The 22715-nt window shown below is 34.7% G+C and overlaps 1 protein-coding gene across 2 annotated transcripts in view; it reads right to left on the bottom strand.

Annotated features, from left to right (window-relative positions):
- Positions 1-388: 388 nt before the first annotated feature.
- GALNT3 (polypeptide N-acetylgalactosaminyltransferase 3) overlaps positions 389-22715 on the bottom strand; it is a 43552-nt gene continuing 21225 nt past the window's right edge. For both annotated transcript variants that reach the window (XM_078070927.1, XM_078070926.1), the window contains exons 3-11: positions 18965-19137; positions 14326-14475; positions 12062-12296; positions 11458-11575; positions 9786-9986; positions 7245-7376; positions 6955-7056; positions 2341-2493; positions 389-1469 (exon numbers count right to left, since the gene is read on the bottom strand). In XM_078070927.1, the coding sequence (XP_077927053.1) occupies positions 1347-1469; positions 2341-2493; positions 6955-7056; positions 7245-7376; positions 9786-9986; positions 11458-11575; positions 12062-12296; positions 14326-14475; positions 18965-19137 (1387 nt within the window). In that variant the 3' untranslated portion in view covers positions 389-1346. The remainder of the gene's footprint in view (positions 1470-2340; positions 2494-6954; positions 7057-7244; positions 7377-9785; positions 9987-11457; positions 11576-12061; positions 12297-14325; positions 14476-18964; positions 19138-22715) is intronic.

The raw sequence follows: 22715 nt of genomic DNA on the forward strand, positions 1-22715 counted from the left end.
CAACTGAGGCTCAGCAACATTTAAAATATGAAGCCAATCATACTTTACTTCTTAAATAAGAATACAAGAGATCTCTATATAAAATGGACCAAAAAGAAAAGTGTTAAATCTATGTAGGCATCACATTTTTAAAAAATTACTCTATTAGATGCTCAAGGAATATCAGAAATTAGTACAAAATTTTCAAAATATCTAACATAGAATCCTCCACTCCCCATTTTTTATGCCATTACCACAAAATACTGGAGTTTTCCTTAAGAAATATCTGATGGCTCTACAATAGGTACTTAAATTAAGTATACAAAATTCATGCCCCCCCCATCTAATATAAATTATATATTTTATCCAAAAGAAGAAAGAAATTTAAATCAAATAATTACAACAGTGATAAGGATTCATTTTATTGTGTTTTCCACATAGAAGGATTTTTTTGATGAAAAAAATTCTTTACAAAGACAATCTAAATTGAATCAGTAACAAATAAAATTTAGCTTTTAAATGAGTCAAGTATTCTGCATTTGAAATTCAATTTCACAAACATTCAAGATTAGTGAATTTGGTAAGAAAAAAGGACTAGCAGAAAGGAAAAAGACACCTTTTCAACAGATAGTACTTTACAGTTTTTTTTTTAAATATTGCTTTGGGAAAACACACAGTATAGTTATTTAAGAAATATCTTTTAAGCAAGATTTAAGTGCTTTAAGTCAAGTGGGCTTCAGACTAAAAAATATTTTAAAATTTGCCAAGATACTGAAGTGTTAAAAATATTCTCCTTAATCATTTAATTTCATGTTTAAGGAAACCTATGACAGATAAGTAAACAAAAGGCAAAAAAGTTTACTTGCATTTTTATATAATAAATTCTAGATCTATAAAAATTTCCTGGTTTACACACAAAGGCCAATGCTTGACCTTCACTGATCCATTTCTATGTAGTTAAAAAAATATGGTATCAAATCTTTCTCCCTCCCCCCAAAAAACTAGAAGAAATATTTTAAATTGTGAGTGTGTGAATGGAGCTATGCATATCTTTAAGTGTACAAAACACACATATATCACTTTACTTAGAAAATTATTTTCATCATACTGTAAACATCTCTTCCCCTACATCTGCACATTTCAAAATAGTCTTTGGTATTATTAGTTATTGTGCTTTGAAACGGAAACTTAAAAGATTTCTGTAGCAGTGCTACATAGACATTTTAAGATATAAATAAGAAAAATGCACTTGGAATAAGTTACAATTAGCTGCTTTTGCATAATTTTCAAAAACTACAGTGTATGCCTAGTCACAGTTTTATGAGAAAGAATATCTCCTTTTTCAACTCCTTAATTTTAAGGAACACTTAATCATTTTGGCTAAAAATCCATTTTTGGAGTGGATCTGATGGATTGCATGACACCAAGCTCGGATGCTCTCCATTTGCTGAAAGGCACATTTTTAAGAATGGATTATATAGAAGTTGATCCTAGAATAAAAGGAAACACAACAGACATTAAATTTCAAGACTCATGGTTAACTGATAAATATGAAAACTACATTATGGTCTCATCGAAGCTAAAGGAGACTCACATACCAAAGGTACACAGTTAACTTTTAATCTTTCTCAGATCAACCTTGTCTTGATAAAATCTTGTTGGTTTCTGGTGTGAACAATACCATTTATACCACTACTTTTCAGTTCACAGGAGGTATTACATAAATAAAGAGATGTATAAAGAGTAAGGTCTGAATCAAGTTTTCAAATAAGAACCATCCCATTGGTATATCCATAAGTGACAAACTCTTTTTATAAATTATAAAAATCAGTCTTTTAGTGTTCTAGTATGGCACAGAACAATTTTTAGGTAAGAATTGCTGTGTTCCAGCTAAGCCTTAACACATATATTTAAAAACAGGAAGGATCTTTTTTGTATTCTCTCAATTCTAAATTCATTTTAAAAAACTACTGAAACAGGAGAAATGAATCACTTTAGGTGAGAAAAAGATAATGATTTTTTTTGTCTCTCTGCCATTATAAAAAAAAAAAAAAAAGTGACTGTTGCCAGAAGAATTGTAAGAGACTCTAAAGAGACAAATATGAGCAACTATTATTAATAATTTACAAAAGTGTTGATCTGTATAAGTTATGCTTTCATTAAACAACTTGTTTCTAAGAGTATTGAATTCATAGATACATTCTCTCATCACATTGGTAGACATACACAATAACAAAGTTAAAAAAGAGAAATTCTGATGGATAACATTAATAATGCTATGTTTCATGCATTTTCCCAGATAAGCAATTAGAGCTAATCAAAATAATTATAGAAAGGGGTGAATTAATTGCACTGAGGTACCTTCTGGATCTCCCATATCTGTTCTCCACTGGCCACTGTCCTGTGACCTTTGTAGGCACACGCTCTCAGCTGAACAAGACCTTGAGCAGCATGAAGACATAATTCCCTCTGGATGTTATGCCGAATTTCATGTTGAGCCGAGTATTCAAAATACTGTGAAAAGAAGAATGCTGTTACTGACCTGTATCCTCAGCCTGTATCCTCAGCTGCAAAATAATGGTCCAATAATACTAATTAAAAAAAACCCAGCAACTCACTGAATAATGAAGTCATGTGTATACACTCAACAAAATAATATAATAAAAATAGATATTAGAAATATAAGCTGAGCTTTTACAACAGCAGATGCTATAACCCTTTTCTAGCCTATCACCACAGGTAGTTAACGTGAAAAAGTAACGTCTCCCTCCCGTGTCAGAAGTGGGAAGTTACCAGGTGGAATGGAGGTTAGCTAGGACAGGTACGTCTCAGAAAAGGACCTGGAAACTTCTAGCAAGCACATTAACTGCCTCTCCCTCTCCACAAGTGTTCCTTCTCTCTTACTCATCTCAATTAATGGCATTTTCACTTACATTAGGAACAATTAAATGAGGTAATCTCCATGTCTCAGTTTCCTTGCCTGTAAAATGGGTAATTTAATAGTTTTCCTGCCCCACAGGGTTATGAGGATAAAAGGGCTAATATATGTATAACACTCAGAAAAATAACTGGTACATGGTAAGCTTTTAATTCATCTTAGCTGTTATTACTAGGATTAATGTTTCTCTCTCCCCATATGTCCAATTAATTAATTAGCCCCTTAGTTCCACTGAATTTCCCTCTCAGATGTCACCATTGTACTTTGCTCTGTACCTCACTTCTCTTTTTCCAGCACTCAGAATCTCTACTGTAGTACTTCCAGCTAACCTGCAATTTCTACAGTTTCACTCGGCTGCCAGTTAGTCTTTCATAACACTGATTTGATGTCCTACCTCCCTTACTTGAGTGAGTCACTACTGTTGCTAAGAGGAAGTCCACACTCCTTAACTAGTCCATGAGCTCTTCCATTTTCAATCTTACATCAACCACTGCCTGAACTCTACACCATGCTCTTTTCACACAATTTTACCAATGTAGAACATATGCATCCATAAGTCTAAGACTGCTTTACTGTGCGCTGACTGAAATATCCTTCTGAATCCTTCTCTGCCTAGCTAATTCCTTTTTTATCCTTGAAAAGCCAAATCAAATGTTACTTTGCTTCTTTAGTTTCCCTGAGCTTGTCCTACTGAACAAAATTACACCCTTTTCAGGGTTCCTATAGTACATCAGAAATAACTTTTATAGCACTCTATTGGAATTGTGCGTGTAGCTAGCTGGCTTCACCACAGACCAAAGCCAGGCAGTGTATCTAGTAATAACATCCATTACAAATCAAATATTCCATAATGTTGACATTCCAAAGGCAAAATAAGTGAACATAATGGATTTTCAATAATGAAATAATTAGTCTTAGCACTAAAATTTATTGAGCCCTTATTATGTGCTAAGCAGGGACTGTTTTAAACCCTTCATGTGTATTGGAGTAGGCACTCCACAAACATTAGCTGAATTAATCTTGAGTTCCCCTGGTCTTGGCCTCATGCTTAATTTAGCTCCTTCCACAAATACATCCATCATTTTTATAACCTGATAGTTCTTCAGATGGAGACACTGAATGAAAATGAGTGTAGATCATGAAAACCGCATTTTGGCTATACTTCTTCAAGAAAGATAAATCTTAGGATATCAAAGGTGGTAGGAAAGTCTGTCCAATATTTTATTTCACCCACGTTATTAAAAAAAAATCATTAAAAGGCAAGTTATAAGGAATAGGAAGTAGTTGAAGATACTTAGCCAGCCAAAAAGAATATGTAGTTAGCTCCCTGGGAACGCTGGAGAGACATAAGCTAGAACCAGGACAAATACGCTGGAATAGGAAGCCAACGAAGCAAAGCACCAAGTGCTACAAAGTCATAATGACTTAGCTGCCCTGCGCCAGTATATTGGTCTGTACGGTCACATTATCAAAATACTGACTTTTACTTGGCACATACAAATACTGTTACACTGGGGTTCCATGTTATACAAATATCACTATCTGCTCAAAACAGGAAAAGGGAGCATAAAGAAATGATCAAGTTGGATGATATCTCAAAAACGCTTAGCACTCAAGGAACTAAAATTTGCAGAGCAGTTTAAAGGCAATGTTTGACTGAAAAAAAAATTTAAAGGAAATAAAACAAAATAAAATTGATGGCTATATTACAGTGCTAGAAATCAGAAGACTTTTTTCTTAAAATATAAACCAGGAAATACTATTCTCCTGCTCAAAACCCTCAGATGGCTTCTGTCACACTGAGAATTAAATCCAAGTTCCTAGGGGAGGCCTGCAAGGCCTTCTATGACCAGGCCCCTTATCTACGTCTCTGACCTTGTTTCCCACCCTGTCTTCCTGGTCCACTCTGCTGCAGACACACACTAGCTTTCTGACTCCTCCACTGACCCGCCACCGGCCTCTAGCCTTGCACTCCCTCTGCCAGGATGCGCCCCTCCTAGAACACAGTTCCTCTCCAATCCCTTTAGGGCTTTGCTCCAAGGTCGCCTTCTCAAAGAGGTCCTCCTGAACCTCCGAAAACAAACCCCTCTCCCACTCCCCAGGTTCACATTAACCACCTATCCTGCTTCATGTTTCTTTATGCCCAAAATTACGTATTTTTTTTCTTTTCCGTCAAGATCACAAGCTCCACGAGGTAGAGATTTTGCCTTTTTCACTACGGTAACACTGCAAGTGACATTATAGTCTCTAAACAAATATTTATTGAAAGAATATGTGACCTACTTCTCCATTCCCAAGGGAATTTTTAAAAGACAGCTATATTGTATTTATAATTTACAAATTATTTTAGAGACAAGACTATACAAACATCTTTATGGCAATGACAAGAGAAAAACATATAAAACAACATATATTTTCAACTTTTATGATAAAATAAATGTAATGCTAGAGGAAGCCTGAGGAAAGTATTTATATTTAGCGATAAGATTTTTACAAATGACAAAATAATTCTCATTGTCCAAAATCTTAATTTTAACTAGCATAGTCCAGTGTTATTTCCAAAAGAATGCGATTATTTATATAATTATTTTTCTTTTAATATATAGAAGGAAATTTTAAAATATGTATGTATATATATACACATACACACATACACACATATGCACATATGTAGACATATACATGTATATATATATATATATATATATATCTGTGTGTGTATCTTCATTCCATTTCAGAATTACACCTTAATCATCCAGAGATGGATCCTATTCACTAGCTACGGCTTCTGGGCATCTGCGTCACCTACCCTCAGTAGATTGGTTCATTTGGATGAGCAGGGATTGGAACTAAATTAAGCTGAGGCTAATGAGTAGGGAGAATCATGGAAGAGGATAGACCAGGAGATAAACTGACTCTTTCTTCTTAAAACTGACATCACCAAAGTTCCATCCTCTTAAAATAGGACATCACAAGTATTTAATATTGCAAAAATCCTCTACACCCATCTTGGACTCTCTACCAAAATACCTGCAATTCACAGAAAAAAAGACACACAAGCTCCTCTCCTTTGTACCTTCCTCTTCATACTCTTCTCATCCTGTTCTCATTCCCATCAGCTACCTCACTAACTCCTATGCACCTTCCAAAAAATGTTTTCAAATGTCCTCTCTCCAAGGAAAATGTATGGGCACCCAGTCTAATTCATTCATATGCCCTCCTTCATACTCTTGAAGTACTCTGAATGCTTTATCCCAGATCTTTTCAGGCTGACTGTAACCACTGGCGTTGAAATGTAGATTTCCTGGAGGAGTCAAAATCTAAATTGTTTGAACCCAGCAGAATATCCATCTGGCATGCAGGGGTCACTCAGTGAATTTGTTGAATGAACAAATGAGAGTCCAATCTTTCCAGGAGTTAACTTGTAAAAGGCAAGGCAAGGAAGCTAAATACTAGAAATGATATTTTCCTAAGTTCTGTACCCATAGTAGGCCAAAGAGTGACATGTAACATTTGAGTCTTGATTGTTGAAACAGTCAAAGAGTGGTAACAAGCAGATATATCATCGGTGAAGGATAATCAAAAACATGCCCTTATTTAACAACATATTGAAATAATATCATGACCCACAAAGATAACTTCTAATACTGCTCTTTTGGTATTAACACTTAATATAATTTGCTATTGAATGCAGTTAAGTAAATATAGCCTTTATGTATAATTTTGCAAAATCACCTTGCCAGTAGTCCCCTAACATCAAAGATCCACTTAGAAGATCCCATTTTTTAACTTCAAATGGCTTTATTCTATTATTTTCTCATCTGCCTTTCTACTGAGTGGGTAAGCCACTTCAAGTTGTTTTCAGAGTCAGAAGGAGAGTCAAAATCAAGTACTCAGCAACTTTAATATTAATTGCCAAACTTAACCTAAAACATTTTAAACAGCCATTTACCTGAATACAAAGCTGATCTGGGACTTCTAACAACCTACTCGTGTTTGTGTCAGTGAAAAGGGAGGACTTTTAGTTCAGGGCTCACCTGGTTTCCCCCGAGGCCATGACATGTGTACAAAATTAACGGTTTGCCTCCTTGATTATTTTCTCCAACATCCAGACACAGAGGCTGACCAATGCTTTTAATCTGAAGGAAAATTTTCAAGTTATAGAAAAAAATTTTAATCTATGTGGTTGATATATTTTTTCAATTAATTTCAATAGTAATGTAAAATCTCAAAAGCCATAAACCAGAAAGTATTCCAATTTTCCCTGAACCACATAAATGTTTGTGGCGAGGCATATACCAAGTAAAAAGGAGCCGAAAATACTCACATATCCAGATATAACAGGATTAAGGTCTGGCACATATGCTTCTGGATAAATAGTGTTCAGATACCATGTAAAATTTTTACATTGAAGGCGGTGCTTTATTTCAAATCTTTTTGAAAGATCACCAAATGATTTCTGGAGAAAGATGAGAAGTAAAAAGAATGCTTAATCAAAACAGCACTGACAAAGGAGTTCAAATGCTATGATTTGTATTTATATTTGGGTCTTAAAAAAAGAATTCTGGGCCAAAATGCAAGATGCAATTTAACTGCATTCACCATTTATTCAGGCAAAAAGTACGCCTCCCTGCTTGTTTCTGCCTTGAAAGAGAATCAAGTTACCACTGTGGGTGCTGACGTAAGCCTATTTTATTCTTTCTTTGTGCTACCAAACCTCCCTTACTGAGGCAAAGATCTTTAGAGAAATGGTAGTGGGAGAATCCAAAATTGATCCTCATTTTACACCCAAAAATTATCTGTGAAGTGAGGTGTGAGGAAGCAGGTATAAACAAACAGTTGCCGGGACACCTGGGCAGCTCAGTCAGTTAAGCATGACTCTTGATTTTAGCTCAGGTCATGATCTCAGGGTTGTAGGATCAAGCTCTACCTTGGGCCCTGCACTGATCGAAGTTGGCAGAGAAAATATTTAACCTTAATTGAAATGATAAGCTTGAGTATTTAAGCTACTTATGTATTTTATATATATTCTCCCTCTCCCTCTGCCCCTCGCCCCCCCCACTCTCTCTCTCTTTCTCAAAAAAATTACATAAATAAAATAAACAGTTGCCAATACAATCTAATTCGTATCTCTTCTCCAGTCAAGACTACAAAAGACAACACAGTGGGGCATAATTTTTTTCTAGTTTTAAGGGTGTTACTCCTTAACAATAACAAAGTATTCATAGAAAAAGGCAAGTTTTTAATCAATTGCATTTTATTTTCCTTTATTTTAAAAAGACTAAGAAAAAAAATTTTAAAGAACACTGTTAAACTGAAAAGGTATTTGGTCTATAGGCAAAATTTTAAAGAAAAATTATATTTAGTACCTAAATATATACAAAGTTTAAACACTCAAGCTTACCATTTCAACTTAAGGTAAATATTTTCTCTGCCAACATCAATGTCTTGAATCCAGGGGTTTTAGCAAAAAGGGTAAAACTCTAAAGGACTTCTGGCTAACTTAGGCATTTTATCACAAGATCTGTTTGCCCTGTGGTAAAAACAAGGGTTTACTGGCTCGCTTGCCCCTTTGTGGGTGACAAGGGAGTGTAAGCTGCAGTTAGCGTCCACCTGCCTGCTTAGCCAAGTACCCGTGTGCAGTACACAGTCTGCCCAATTTGTCCTGCCGGCCTTACATAAACAGATAACAATCTAATCCAGTAGTGCTCTGACTTTGCATCTTACTAACATGTTACAGGGAGATACTGGAGACCAAAGAAAAGCTGGAAAGAGGTAACCAGACCTTTTGTTGTAACAGTCAAAATGCTAATGCCCTTTAATCTCAATATATACCCCCTGCAAATCAGCACTGTTTCTTAAAAAGGGTTGGGTGCCATTCACTGAGGCACACTCCTAAAACGTCTAGTTCATTTACCACAACCAATATCGAACCCGTTGGACCTCAGTGCCAATGTATTAAGCATCACAATTCTGCAAAGCTTTTATCCATGACAGGTCAGTAACAACAGTGCCATACATTTGCGAACACTTACTTCTTTATTTCATGACTACTCTGGGAGATAGGCAAGTATTTCACCTCTCAAGACGGAGAAGCAGAAAGAAGAAGGTTGGCTGAGCACACACCCCATGTTGGGCCAACCTCTCAACCACCCTATGAAGTGTCATCCCATTCTACAGTCTCAAAGGGGCTTTGCCAAGGTAACCCCTCCAGCAAGCAGTGCAACCAGAACTTGAAATAAAAAAAAAGGCTTGGGGCACCTGGGTGGCTCAGTTGGTTAAGCGTCTGCCATGATCTTGGGGGTCTGGGGATCAAGCCCCACATCAGGCTCCCTGCTCAGCGGGGAGTCTGCTTCTCCTTCTGCCTCTCCCCTCTCCCCTCTGCTTGTGCTCCCTCTCTCTCAAATAAATAAATAAAATCTTTAAAAAATATTTTTTAAAAAGCCTTGATATTCCTGGTTTATTATCCTGCCACATTCTGACACTGTGTCCATCCCCAGTTCAAAAAGCCACTTAGCACCTTTCTTTAGGTGTTAATTGCATCACCTAAAACCAGTTAAAAGTGGTTCCACTTAATCTTACTTTTCTTTGAGGAAAATCCTGAACCAAGGCAGTTACAAAAACAAAATATCTTCCATATTTAAAGAGTAACATCAAGTGGAATGCCTAATTTTTTTAAAAAGCAGCTTACTTGACTTTTCCTTAAAAAGAGAAAAAAACTGGCATCAATAAGATATATTTTGAGTTTAAAAAAACAACTTCAAACATAATTTTTTACAATGTTTTGTACTTGAACTGACTCAAATAAAAGAATATGTGAACTTGGTGTGGATTTTAATTGTAATTTAATTATTTAGCTCTAACTTACTTGTTTAACAATTTTTGCTGCATCTGTGTTTCTCCTATAAAATATTTCCTTGTATTCATCCATCCAGACTTCTGCAAGGCGAACTTGGTTGCGAGCAATCACCTGAGTGCCTTTTGGAAAGGTATGAGGGCTTTTGCTGCGAAAAACATGTCCAACAACAGAGCAAGGCATAATCTCCAACTGCCCACCACATTGCCATACCTGATAATTAATGATATTTGTTTAATTTACAGTATATTTACAAAACCAAAGTGCTGCTTTTAAGTTCATCTTTAAGATACTAATAAAAACAAAATATAGAAAAGAAATTTATTATAACCACAAATAGTCTCTGTCCCCTCCAGTTCAACTTAAATTCTTAAATAATAAAAAACAGTTTTATGAAATGGTACAAAAACTAAAGACAAAAAGGCATATTTTCAGAAAGTAATTTAATAAAATAGTGATTTCAGATCTTTCATAAAAACAAAGCCCCACGTTTCTTTTTTTTTTTTTTTTTTGCAAACAATTATGCAAGCTCTCTAATATATATACCAAAGACCAAAGGCTCTTTTGTATTTGACTTCTACCTTCTTACACAAGCTACATGGTCACTTCACTTGAACCAAAGATTCTCTCTTCTATGGCAGGAACTAGCAGTCTTGGAGTAAGTGGACCCAGACTCTATTTACTCCTTGCATATTCAATTTTGTAATTAAGAAAACAATTCCAGATAATACCCAAGTACAGTCTTGTGAAGTAGTTGGTCATTATAAAAAACTCATACCTATTTAGAGATAGAGGGTCAAAAAACTTATTTGGGAAATTATTAAATCAATACCTACTCACTTAAAAATCTTTAATACAGCAATCAGTTCTGCTGTAGTCACTAAGCAAAAAATCTAAAATGAAGACATGTTTAAATAGTCTGTGCTAGTATTAGGGCAAGAGGTCATATTCTTTTTTTTAAACAAATGAGAAAACTCAGTGGTATATTTAATTCAACAAATTGTGCCTGAAATCTAACATGTGTTAGGGGTTGGGAATACTTAAATGAATTAAAAAAGGCCCTCCCTTGAGCAGTTCAAATTTGGCTAAGATCATCATTGCCATTATGTGACGGAGCCAGAACTAAAACTTAAATCTTCTAACTCCTAGTTCAGTTCTTTTCCCACTAAATTCCAGTCTAAAAGATGAAAAATGAATGACAGAGTCATTGCAGAAAATGAACTCATGAAATCAAATAAGTGTACGTGGAGACCATCCAAAGTTTTTGTTTTGTTTCTCATATTAACTTTTAATATGCATAGGAAAAAAAAAAGCTCATTTAATGCAAAGAGTTAATGTCTTTTTAAAATTATACACAAATGTTTTTCCATCCTGACTCCCTTGATAATCAACTCATTTCCTGAAGCACTAGATTGAATTATATTTATCTTGGCTGGAATTCAGTAGCTACAAGTGCATTAATTGGTGCTATTGGCTGAACACAGGCGTTTAACTGATTCCTCTTGTTACATTGGCAGCAATGAGTTACATTTTAAAAGAAATACCCTTATTCTAAAATTTCTAGCAATTAAATTTTAGAAAGCACAAAAAGTAAAGACAGCACACATCTATGATAATCTGTATCAGCCAATTAGAACAAAATGTGTATTTTACTGTTTAATATGTACTATATTTATAAACTTACTCTGAAAGACATTTCTATATTTTCACCTCCCCAGATTTCCATTTCTTCATCGTAAGTTCCAATATATTCAAAATATTCTTTTGATATGGAAAAAAGGCCTCCTGCAAAAGTGGGTGTTCTGAAAAATAATCCATTGTCAAACTTCGTTATAAAAATTAAATAAGAAAGAAGAACTTATTTAAAGAGCAACTGAATCAAATTCCCAAACAAATTAAAGAGAGATCACAATTTCAAAAGTTTTACATAGGTTAATAAAAACTAAAAATGCTATCTTCAGAGTCAAGTTTTGTGGGGGTGAAGGGTAGTAGTTTAAATATCCTTTTCCCAGCAGAACAGAATTATGAAGTGTCTTCTAACCAAGCCTAAAGATTCTGAAGTAATGATTTATGAGGAAGACTAAAGACCTCACTTACTTCTACTTCCTGCTCAGTAATATCATGCGTAAATATATATATAAATGGCTTTTCATTCCCTACATAGAATGTGTATGTTCTTTATCTTGTTAGTGTGAATTACCTTGCAGGCAAAAACTGTAAAAAGGAAAGAGTGATTACATGTTTAAATAACTGAACTGCATATAAGACTTTGAGAGCAATCATCTTACTTAATTGGGTAGGTTTCATCTTTCCTTCTTTGCCTCTCGTGATCAGGAAGCGATTCCCAGCCAAATGAAAGACTCCAGTCAAAGTTTCCACGGTTGTGATTACTTCCATAAGGAGAAGGTTTGTTGAATTCAAACGTGTTTAGATCTATGGATGCGATATCCGGACTCACAACTGCTGTGTAGTTCTCGGCTATTCTAGCCAACAAAGGTTCTAACCAGCCATAGAAACACTCACCTGGAAGGAACATAATCCTAATCAATCCATTGAAAACACTGAGGGTTTTCTCCTTTGTCTTTTGAAGACAGTTTAGAGAAATGAATAATAGTCAATTGTGTTTTGAACATTTAACATCGAGGAGATTTCTTAAAGGTTTCTTGTGATGCGATGAGGGTAAAGCAAGATTCAGCATAGTTAGGAAAGTTTGTATACAGGAGATGATTTTTTTTTTTTTTTACCTTAGTGAGGAAGTAAAATGACACTGGAGTATTTAAGTTTCAGATGCTGTGTTTCCCTCTGAAACGAGCTATGAATCAAAGGTAACTTCTTGCTGATCCATGCCACCTAAACCCAGAAGTGTTCTGATTTATTAAACTCTCCCTGAGTAAGGTGTAGTAATCAAAATCATCATTTCTCTGACTGAGTCTTAGGAGAAAATAAGTCAAGGAGTCAGAATATTTTGATTTCAGCAGTTGGAGAAGGACCATTCAAACCTGCCCCAGCCCTAATGGAAAGTGGGGGCAAAGGAATGCCATAAAAAAGTCTTGGCCTGGCCAGGCTCACTTAACACACAGAATTCGGGAGATTCAGTCCTACCCAGGTTTCCCCATCAGGCAGAATTTGGCAGTTATTAGGAGGACCACTTGGTATCATGGAGATCCATCAAATACATTTGCCTGAGAGGAAGAATGCCCAGTCTGACATAATTGTAATTTTGGACCAGGAGAGGAAATATTGGAGAATGAACCATTTCCTTTTTTAAACACCTCTCTCTTCATTTAAGAGCCAGGTATTAAGAAAGTACTGGATATGATAGCTCTAAAGAGACTCAAGCAAATCCAAAAGCCCTCTGTAACAATTAGCATATAACCCAAACCATTTGCCAGGTCAAACATAATCTAAGGGCTAGTCAATTCAATTCAAAACTAAATGCTCATACAAAGAGTATAACCCACTAAATTTATAGCTGAGGGACTAAGTGACATTTTAGTAATCCCTAAAATGCACTTTATTTTTTTATTTTTTTTATTTTTTCATTTTTCTAAGATTTTATTTATTTTTTGAATGAGAGAGAGAGAGACAGGGAGAGAGGGAAAACAAGCAGGGGGAGTGGGGGAGGGAGAAGCAGGCTTCCCGCCCAGCAGGGAGCCCAATGCGGGGCTAGATCCCAGGACCCTGGGATCAAGACCAGAGCCTAAGGAAGGCAGACATTTAATGACTGAGCCACCCAGGCGCCCCTCCCTAACATGTACTTTAAACATGGACTCTAAAAATGCTATACACTTTCTTTAAAATCATTGACACTGGAGAACAAAACCATTAAAAATAAAAGGGGGGCGCCTGGGTGGCTCAGTTGGTTAAGCGACTGCCTTCGGCTCAGGTCATGATCCCAGGGTCCTGGGATCGAGCCCCACATCGGGCTCCCGGCTCAGCGGGGAGCCTGCTTCTCCCTCTGACCCTCTCCTCTCTCATGCTGTTTCTCTCTCGCTCGCTCTCTAATAAATAAATAAATAAAATCTTTAAAAAAAATAAAAGGGAAAAAACCAGTAGCAATAAAACAAAAATGGATAATATTCATTCTAAAATGCCAGAAGAGTTTGGAACACAGCACAAGAGGAGTCTGCAAATCTTTGAAAAATGAACTAAAATACAGAAATTGAAAGTATCAGGACCAGGACAAAACTTTCATTCATTTTAAACTGTTAAGAATCAACAGTAATAAGGAAAAACTTTTTTTTTTTTTTTTTGACAGAATGAGCATCTGAAAAAAAAAGCCCAGGCAAGGATAACTTGCTGGGGAAGTTGGTCACTGAAGGATACTGGAGTTGAGGAGCCTAAAACACAGAGGAGGTAAGAACTCCATTAAGTTAAAGGAGGTTCCTACCCAGAGCTGTAATCTGCTTCGGCCATCATTGCTATAATCACCAGTTGAAAATGATGTTAAAGAAAATACAATTAGTCATTTAAAGAAAAGTCGTCTTCAATTTTTAAATTGGAGGGAAGCAGAGGGAAAATGTTACAACTATGTCTATACATATATACTTACAGTGAGCATCTAAAAATGTGAGTGTTTCAGCTGTTGCAACTGTTGCTCCTAGCAACCTTGCAGTGATCAGACCTTTTCTCTCTCTTTGTCTGACTATTTTTACTATAGAAAATTGTTTTATATATTCTTCTAGTTTATCATGTAAGTACTCTGTAAGAAAAAAAATATCAGGATTAATTCTTCCTAAGTTTATATTCATATATAACACATGAAGGCTAATTAAAAAAACCACAGAGCAATGATATCTCCACATTTGTTGTCTTAACAGTTGCACACATTCTTCCATTAAGATGAAAATTGTATATTTAGCTCTTTAATGAAAAAAAATATAGCTATATATGCAAATCTTAACTTCTGAACTACTATAACACAAAACGTTTTAACACAGACTTCTCCTGTACATGAAATATCAATAAATATATTTGGGAGAAAGCAGAGACTTCAAATGGAGTAGACCTCAGGAGTTAAGAAGACTCATTTAGGGGTCTAAGAACATTAGCTAAGGGAGTGAGGGAAACTGAATTTGGCCAAAAACATATTTGACACTTTTTTAAAATTGGGATTTAAATCTGGAAATTTAAAGAAAAATGACAAGTATCAAAAGGATTCTGATACTTAGGCAGTGATAAAATAATTTAAAACCAAAACATTGAGGAAAATGGCAAATAGCAAAGTCCAAGGCTATCGCAGTTTGGGAATATTTTTACAGAGTCAGCATAAAATTTTTGAAAGCTCTGGAGTCCCCTGACACACAATTTTTTTTTCCAGTAAAAATATGACAGAAGAAGGGAGCATGTAGGTGAGGAATGAAGCTAAAAACAGGCTAAATCTTATTAATGGGTATATAATTTAAGATATTCATTCCAATTTGGATGAGAGACATGATAAGCAAGAGTTAAAACAGTAGATAAAAGAAAACACATTAATCACATCAGTCAGGTGTTGCTCATATCGTGAAACAACTTCTTAAGTCTGCTTTTTCACCATTAAATTCATGATTTTTTGTTGAGTATATAATATAGTTCCTCAGGTAGCCTTCTTAGGCTCATAGTACAGCCTCAAAAAGATCTGGGAATGCTGAGAACATCAATAAATGTCCTAGGGTAGATGTTTGCTTCTGCCAGATTTCAGAAGCAAGTACAGATGACTTCATCTGTGATTATGTTTGTTTGTTTGTTTGTTTTCTATTCTCCAGTGGTACAGATAAATGAGTTGCTTATTCAAAGCTTAAACATTCATAAAGAAGGTGAGAGTCCAGGAACAACTTCTGTGGAAAATAAATCTAAACACTGTTGCCACAGAGTAACAGACTAACTTTTTAACTGCCTTCTCAGGTACCTCAGAATTAATTCTCTGAAAGACAAGCAGGATTGTAATTTATCTTAAAATATAAATCATGGATATTCCTGTTTTAACCATAGATTTGACTTGTAAAATAAAAACTTATATAAAAACATTTCAAAGGTCTTAATGGGGATTGATTTTTTTTTTTTTAATGGAGTCACTACAGATTCCTTCAGTAAACTGTCTCACTGTTTGATTTGTTAAGGAATTTTTCATTTACCCACAACTTCTGAACTTCCTATACATTTTTATCTGCCCCTTAAATTCAGTCCCCATCCATACCCATCTTTTTGTGAGGTTAAGAGCACAAAGCTGTGAAATCCGATCTCCTGGGTTTATCTATTTATAGCACCATTACTTTTAGCTGTGTGACCTTAGGTAAGTTATTTTATTTTACCTGTACCTCAGTTTATCTCTAAGATGGGGATAATAACACCCTCACAGGGGATTGCTGGGAGGATAAAATGAAAAATTACTATACAAATAAAGCATTTAAGACAGGGCTTACCACATGACCTATGCTCTGACAATGTTGATTATCTTTTGTTTTACTATCATTGGGACTTACCTATCTTTGTCACTTGATTATCCACATATTTTTGCTGCTTTTCCCTAAACCAACTGAAATCAAGGATTATCATTTCTACCTCACACACTCCTTTACAGTGACTAGGGACACATTTTCCATAGTGGGTACTCATCATTAGATAGACCATTTATTCAATAAGACAAATTAATTACATTAGTATGCAAAGATATCCCTCACCAAGAAAACTATTAATTATTATAAAGAATTATAAAAATATCCAGGCCCTGGTGCCTGAGTGGCTCAGTTGGTTAAGCCACTGCCTTTGGCTCAGGTCATGATCCTGGAGTCTCAGGATTGAGTCCCACATTGGGCTCCCTGCTCAGCAGGGAGTCTGCTTCTCCCTCTGACCCTCCCTCCATCTCATGCTCTCTCCTCTCTCTCTAAAATAAATAAATAAAATCTTAAAATATATATATATATATATATATATATATCCAGGCCCTTTGACCAAGCAGTCTAACTTACCCAAAGATACAATTCAAATGGAGGAAAATAACACAAGCACAAGGATATTCATTAAACACTGTAGAGTGAATAAAGGTGAATGGTTAAGTAAAATGGTCCATCATGGTCATCAAAAATAAAGTTCTGAAGGTGAAAGAAATGGGCTAATAATAATATTATATGAAAATGTCAGATTTCAAAATTGATTTCTGGCATGGATATAATTAGATAAACATGTTTATTTAGACAGTGATTAAGAAAGAAATAGAAAAATTAAAATGAAATAGGAAGATTATGATTGGATATCACTTTCGTTTTTTTAAAAGAGATTTTATTTATTTGAGAGAGAGAGCACGCGTGTGCACACATGAGAGCATGAGAGAGAGAGAGAGAGCTTAAGCAGGGGGAGAGGCAGTGGGAGAAGCAGACTCTCCGCTGAACAGGGAACGGTGTGTGGGACTCAATCCCGGGACCCTGGGATCATGACCTGACCCAAAGGCAGATGCTTAACCAACTGAGCCACCCAGGGCCCCCACTTTTCTTTCTGATTTCCTTTAAATCTATTAATTTTATTTGTACAATTAAATAATAGAAGTTACTTTCAACTGAAGGCTTACTACAAGTAGCCTTACTGTGGCCCCGATTTCTCACTGCTTGAAAAATCAAACAAAATAAAAATCATCTGAGAAGAAAGCTCACAAAACCAGAGCAGGAATTTTTTTTTAATGACAAAACCTATGAGAGACATGCAGAACTTAATTAAATGTCACTTAAAACTCTATGGACTGCAGACCAAGTGGAAAGAATCAGAAAAAATTCTGAACATTTTAAGCAGTAAATAAATTAGTTGATTACAATTAAGTGGTGATATAACCTGGGTAGGAGGACTGGAAATTCAAGTCAGAGATCTGTATGTAGTGTTACCCATGAGGAGGAGACTTGAATTATAAAACTTGCCCATTTGGTGAATTGATTTCACATCCAGGTCAAAAATCTCTGGTGATAAGCAACCTTATTCCACTTAGATGTTAATGTAACTTCAAAATATAATCTCAGTTCACTCATGATATTTTGAAATTATAGAAATGTTTAGGATTGTATGTAGAAATAATTAAATAAGCCAGGTTAATAATTTTATGTTTTATTCACTTATTATCATTTCTTAAGTCTGGATAAATCTTGTTATTGATACGTCACTTAACAAGCAGTATTTTTTTTTCTTTTTTCATAGTACATAAAGTAATGGTTTATCTTAAAATAGATGTTGCTTTGGATTTGATGAAAGAGTATTACTATCTCCATTTTATAGATGAGGAAACAGCTAATTAGTATTAGAGTTGGAATTTGACCTTAAAGAATTTGGATCCAAACTCAACTCATTCAGGAATAAATTCTGTGATCATTGAAATAATCTGTATCTGACTGATATTTAAAATACTTGTAATGTTTGAAAATTTAGCAACATAGGGTATTTGTCTGATTAGCCTTGTGATTCCAATTTAAAATGTGTAATTTAGGACCTGACAATTGACTGGTAATTTTAAGTATAAATGCATTAAAGAATTTAGCTAACTTTGTAAACAATATTGGCATATTTAGCAGCCAAAGTAAAACAGAATGTAGCGACTCTTTAATGATTTTTAACTACTCATTTATATTATTAATATATTATTTATATTAACTCATCTAATCTTCAAAACAACCCTAGGAGTTATGCACTACTTACGTATTTCCTCAATTCTAAGCTGCACAATTGGAAACTTCTTATAATCAATGGCATCTTTGTTTTAATTGTCTGTGAGGGTTTTTTATTCAAGTGGTAAACAAACTAATGATGTATCATACAATACATTTGATGAAATATGGCGTTTTCCCCATTTTACTGAGAAAGAAACTGAGACATAGAGGAATTAAGTAATTTGCCCAAGTTACATAGCTGGTTAGGACCAGAGCTGGGATTCAAACCAAGGCAGCCTGACTCAAGGCTCAAGTTTGTGTTCTTAACCACGATGCCTTACAATAAAAGTCTTACACCGAGGACTACAAAGTTATGAATCATGGTACTTCATACATTTCTGAACTCTAAAATATTTAAATATGGACACACTTAGGTTCTCCTTTCATCCATCATACCTACCATTCAAGGTATTATATTCAAGTTCTGAGGTGGCATACAGAGAGTACAATATAATAAAATAGACTTTGGACAACATCAGATGGGATTTACTTGGGAAACAATCTAATTTGCATGTGCTTTCTTACCATCTACACTAGCATCATCCACCAAAATGATTTCCTTCAGCAGTATGGCGGGGGAAGAATAAAGCACACTGTGGACAGTTCTAAGCAGCGTGGACCAGGCTTCATTATGAAAAACTATTATGACACTGGTGGTAGGCAGGGGAGGACAGCGCTTAAATTTTTGTTCAATACATCTAGAAGAAGTCAAAGAAGTAGAAGAACAATTATGAATTTTATTACTTTATTTCACAGCTATGTCATTACTAAAATTATCATTATTTAAAATTTATCACCATAGGAACAATAGTGGACAAATATTTTCTATGTAAGTTGATCTTAATGCTATGGGAATATAAATAGATCACAACAAATTTTTTTACACAGAGATCATGTCCACTGACACAGATTACACGTCAAGGATTAAAATATGCTATTGTAAGTTTTCTCAACAATATAAAACACAAATAGCATTTCAAAAAGGGAAAATAACCTACAAGTGACACAAACCTGTAAAAATGGAAAATACTTGTAATTGCTCAAATAAAAACCAAGTTTTTCTTCTTCCTTGTAGAAATCATCCTTTTTTCTTATTACTTGCAATTTTTTAAACAGTGCAACTTTATTAAATGAATATTTATCTTTGCAGAGATTCTTATTTTCCTATGTAATATTTCTCAAGTTTTTAAAATCAATTTACTTAATCTATACTTGAACCAAAAGGGAAAAAATGGCTTACCATAAAATCTATTTTTTATGGTGTTTATGACTCAGCAAGACTTATTAAGTTGCTACCATATGCCATGCTGTGTTAAAGATTTTGCTCCAATAATCTGATCCACAGTTTATTTAAATAAGACCTAGCATTTTACAATACTAAACTTAAGAATTTTAAATAAAAATCCTAAATCCATGTTAAAAAGTCCTGTGATCCTGTTACCTTATGAAACATTATGGGCACAAGGAGAGAAGTAGTTTTTGGCTGATTAATGGTAGTACCCATTAGTTAAACACATTAGTTACAGATTAACCTTGAATTCATTTTTATAATAACATCTTCCTCAATGAAAATAATCTTCATGTGAAGCCGTTAGGTGTGGGTGGATCTGTATGGTCTCCAGGCTTGGAGACTGAAGCTGACCACAGTCCCTTGCCTACTGAGTTGAGGTGGGGATCAAAAGATACAACATATAGTAGAGGGCTTCAGACCACCGTAAAACCAAACAAAGTGACCCCGGGACACAAAAGATGTGTGGTCTATGGTAAAGATAAATAAAGAAAATAACTATCTTTAAGTTCACTTAAAAATCATAAATGGTTGTACAATTATAGACAATAGAGTATAAAATCCTCCCACACAGTAAAAAGGCACCACAAATACAGTGTGTGAACAATCAAACAGTGCTGTTCAAACCCAAAGATAAAGAAGTAAATCATTCACTTATGGAGATAAGAGTCTAGCACGCTTCAAATACTCTGTGAGGGTCCGTGGAGAAACCAGAGCCCCCAGTATGATACCAGAGGCCTGGGAAAGCCACCCTAAGAGAGATACCCTATAAACTCTCATGAATCACTTTCATAGCCATACCTCAGTATGAATGTGTTTCAGATCCTTTTCTGAGAAGAGGTCTTTAGGGTGGAATATTTGTAGTGATAAAAAAGGAATTAGATTGAGGATAGAGTATTAACAGAGTGTGTCAACACTGCTGAGTAAGAAAAGGAGAGGAAAGTTATAAGTGAAAGTGATTTTGCTCTCTCGTGCCTTCATGATTTCAAATATATATGCATAATCAGAAGCAAATAATCACATTCATCCTCACTGACAGATGAAAGCAAACCATTTATTTTAGATTGAATTTTGGATAAACTACCAATTAGAAATAAAGTCCAAACACAAACTACCTATTCATAATTACTCTTGACTCACAATTACACAGAAACAAATGACTAAATATAAGCTTGTATTTTTAAGACATAAAGGTTTACAAACCAACATAAACTAAAAGTAAAAATTATTAAAAACTCCATGCTATTTTCCTTTAAAAAAAAACCTTATGACTTAATTGTCTTATAAGCATTTTGGGGAGGAGTTTGGGGATTAAAAAAAAAATTTCCCTACATTTACTTGTCATGGGACTAATAAATATAATATTAATTGAGAATTACAAAAAGGTTTTGGAATTTTAAATATAAAACCTCACAAAAATTCTCATAAATAAAATCTGATCACTTTAATCTTACAAGGCTTTCCCTCAGTTTAAGCTAGGATTTATCTGCTTAACTGATAACTACTAATACCAAGTAAAGGTGTCATGTTATAACATTAATGCAAGTGATAATAAAATTTCACAGTATGATTTTATAAACCCCAATTATTCTGAAACAATAAAAAAGTATGTTTAACTTATGCTTTAGAAATTTTTTCACGTCATTTAAAGTAGTGAAATCAAACAACTTACCAAACCGACTGCATATTCCCAGTCAAACCATTTGTAAAATTTGACATATAGATATGTGCTTAAATTATTACATGAACATCTGCCTTTGGGAGACCCTGGATCTATATTTTTAATGAGCATGGAAAAGATCAGCAATTCTTCAGAAAATGTGTTCCTTGCTGATATAGGTTAAATTTGAAGTAAGAAAGTGTTAAATCTTCACCAGTTCTTCAGTTCTAGGTATCCAATTCCTATCCAAAAAAGGTTCTTTTGAGTGCTTAGTTGTTTTTCACTTACAATAATTTCATTAGTGAATACTATTGTAGCTCCTTAATGCTATATTGGGGGGAAAAACTTATCTTGAGCTGACATTGACTGTCACATCAAAGAATAAAAATTATGCTTCTTGATTTGTGATGTGGATTGCTTTTTAGTCAAGACCTCTCCCCAAATCAGTCAAATGCAATACTGCATTTTAACTATTAACATAAGAAAGGAACTATTCTGTGCCTTGTTATGAAGGTAGAATATTTTACAGACATCCATTTGTTTCTTCACACATTCATTTAAAAATGATGAGCACCTTAACTTTGAATCACACAGATTAGAATAGAGAGACAGAAGTCTAATCTACACAACTTCAATATTGAGTGATTCATAGTTAGAACAGGTATTCATGATCATAACTCTAGAAAAGTATGAGTGAAGCCATAGACTTAAGTCTATAAAAGTTCTTTTCTTCAGGTTCACTTCCAAATATAATTCTATCATAACCAGAAAGCAAATACGTAGGCATCGCTCGCTTGCAGTTTGTCTATCTTACACTTTCAACCAATCAACGGTGGTTTGAAAGTGGTGGAATTTATTTTAGCCTATTTGAATTCAGATAGAGCATTTGAACACAACCTCAAAGATAACAAAATGGTTAACTAAGGAGAGCACAGTAGGATCTGGAGGGAAACCATAGTAAAAATACTGTGTACTTGAGATAACATGTAAACAAAGTGACATAAAAAGCAATGTTGGCCTCTCAGAAGCTAAAGGGAGACAATTCTATACATATGATACTCAACAAAACTCTGGAGAAAAAAAAAAATCATAATTGAATTAGCAATTTAACAATATTGTTCCTTAAAAGAAAGGTTACAAAAGGTTACAGGGCATTGTGAAATACAATTACAGTACTGAAAGTAGCCACAAAGTCTGTGACTTAGTTCATAGAATATTCTTATCTAATAGCTCCAAAGTCTTGGCACTTTTTTAAACATTTCTATTTATTCTATAGCAATACACAGAGGAGAACCGAGACAGCTCCTCCGCCTCCCACATTTCCCATA

The sequence above is a fragment of the Halichoerus grypus genome, chromosome 4 (assembly GCF_964656455.1).
Source record: "Halichoerus grypus chromosome 4, mHalGry1.hap1.1, whole genome shotgun sequence".
Taxonomy (NCBI): Eukaryota; Metazoa; Chordata; class Mammalia; order Carnivora; family Phocidae; genus Halichoerus; species Halichoerus grypus.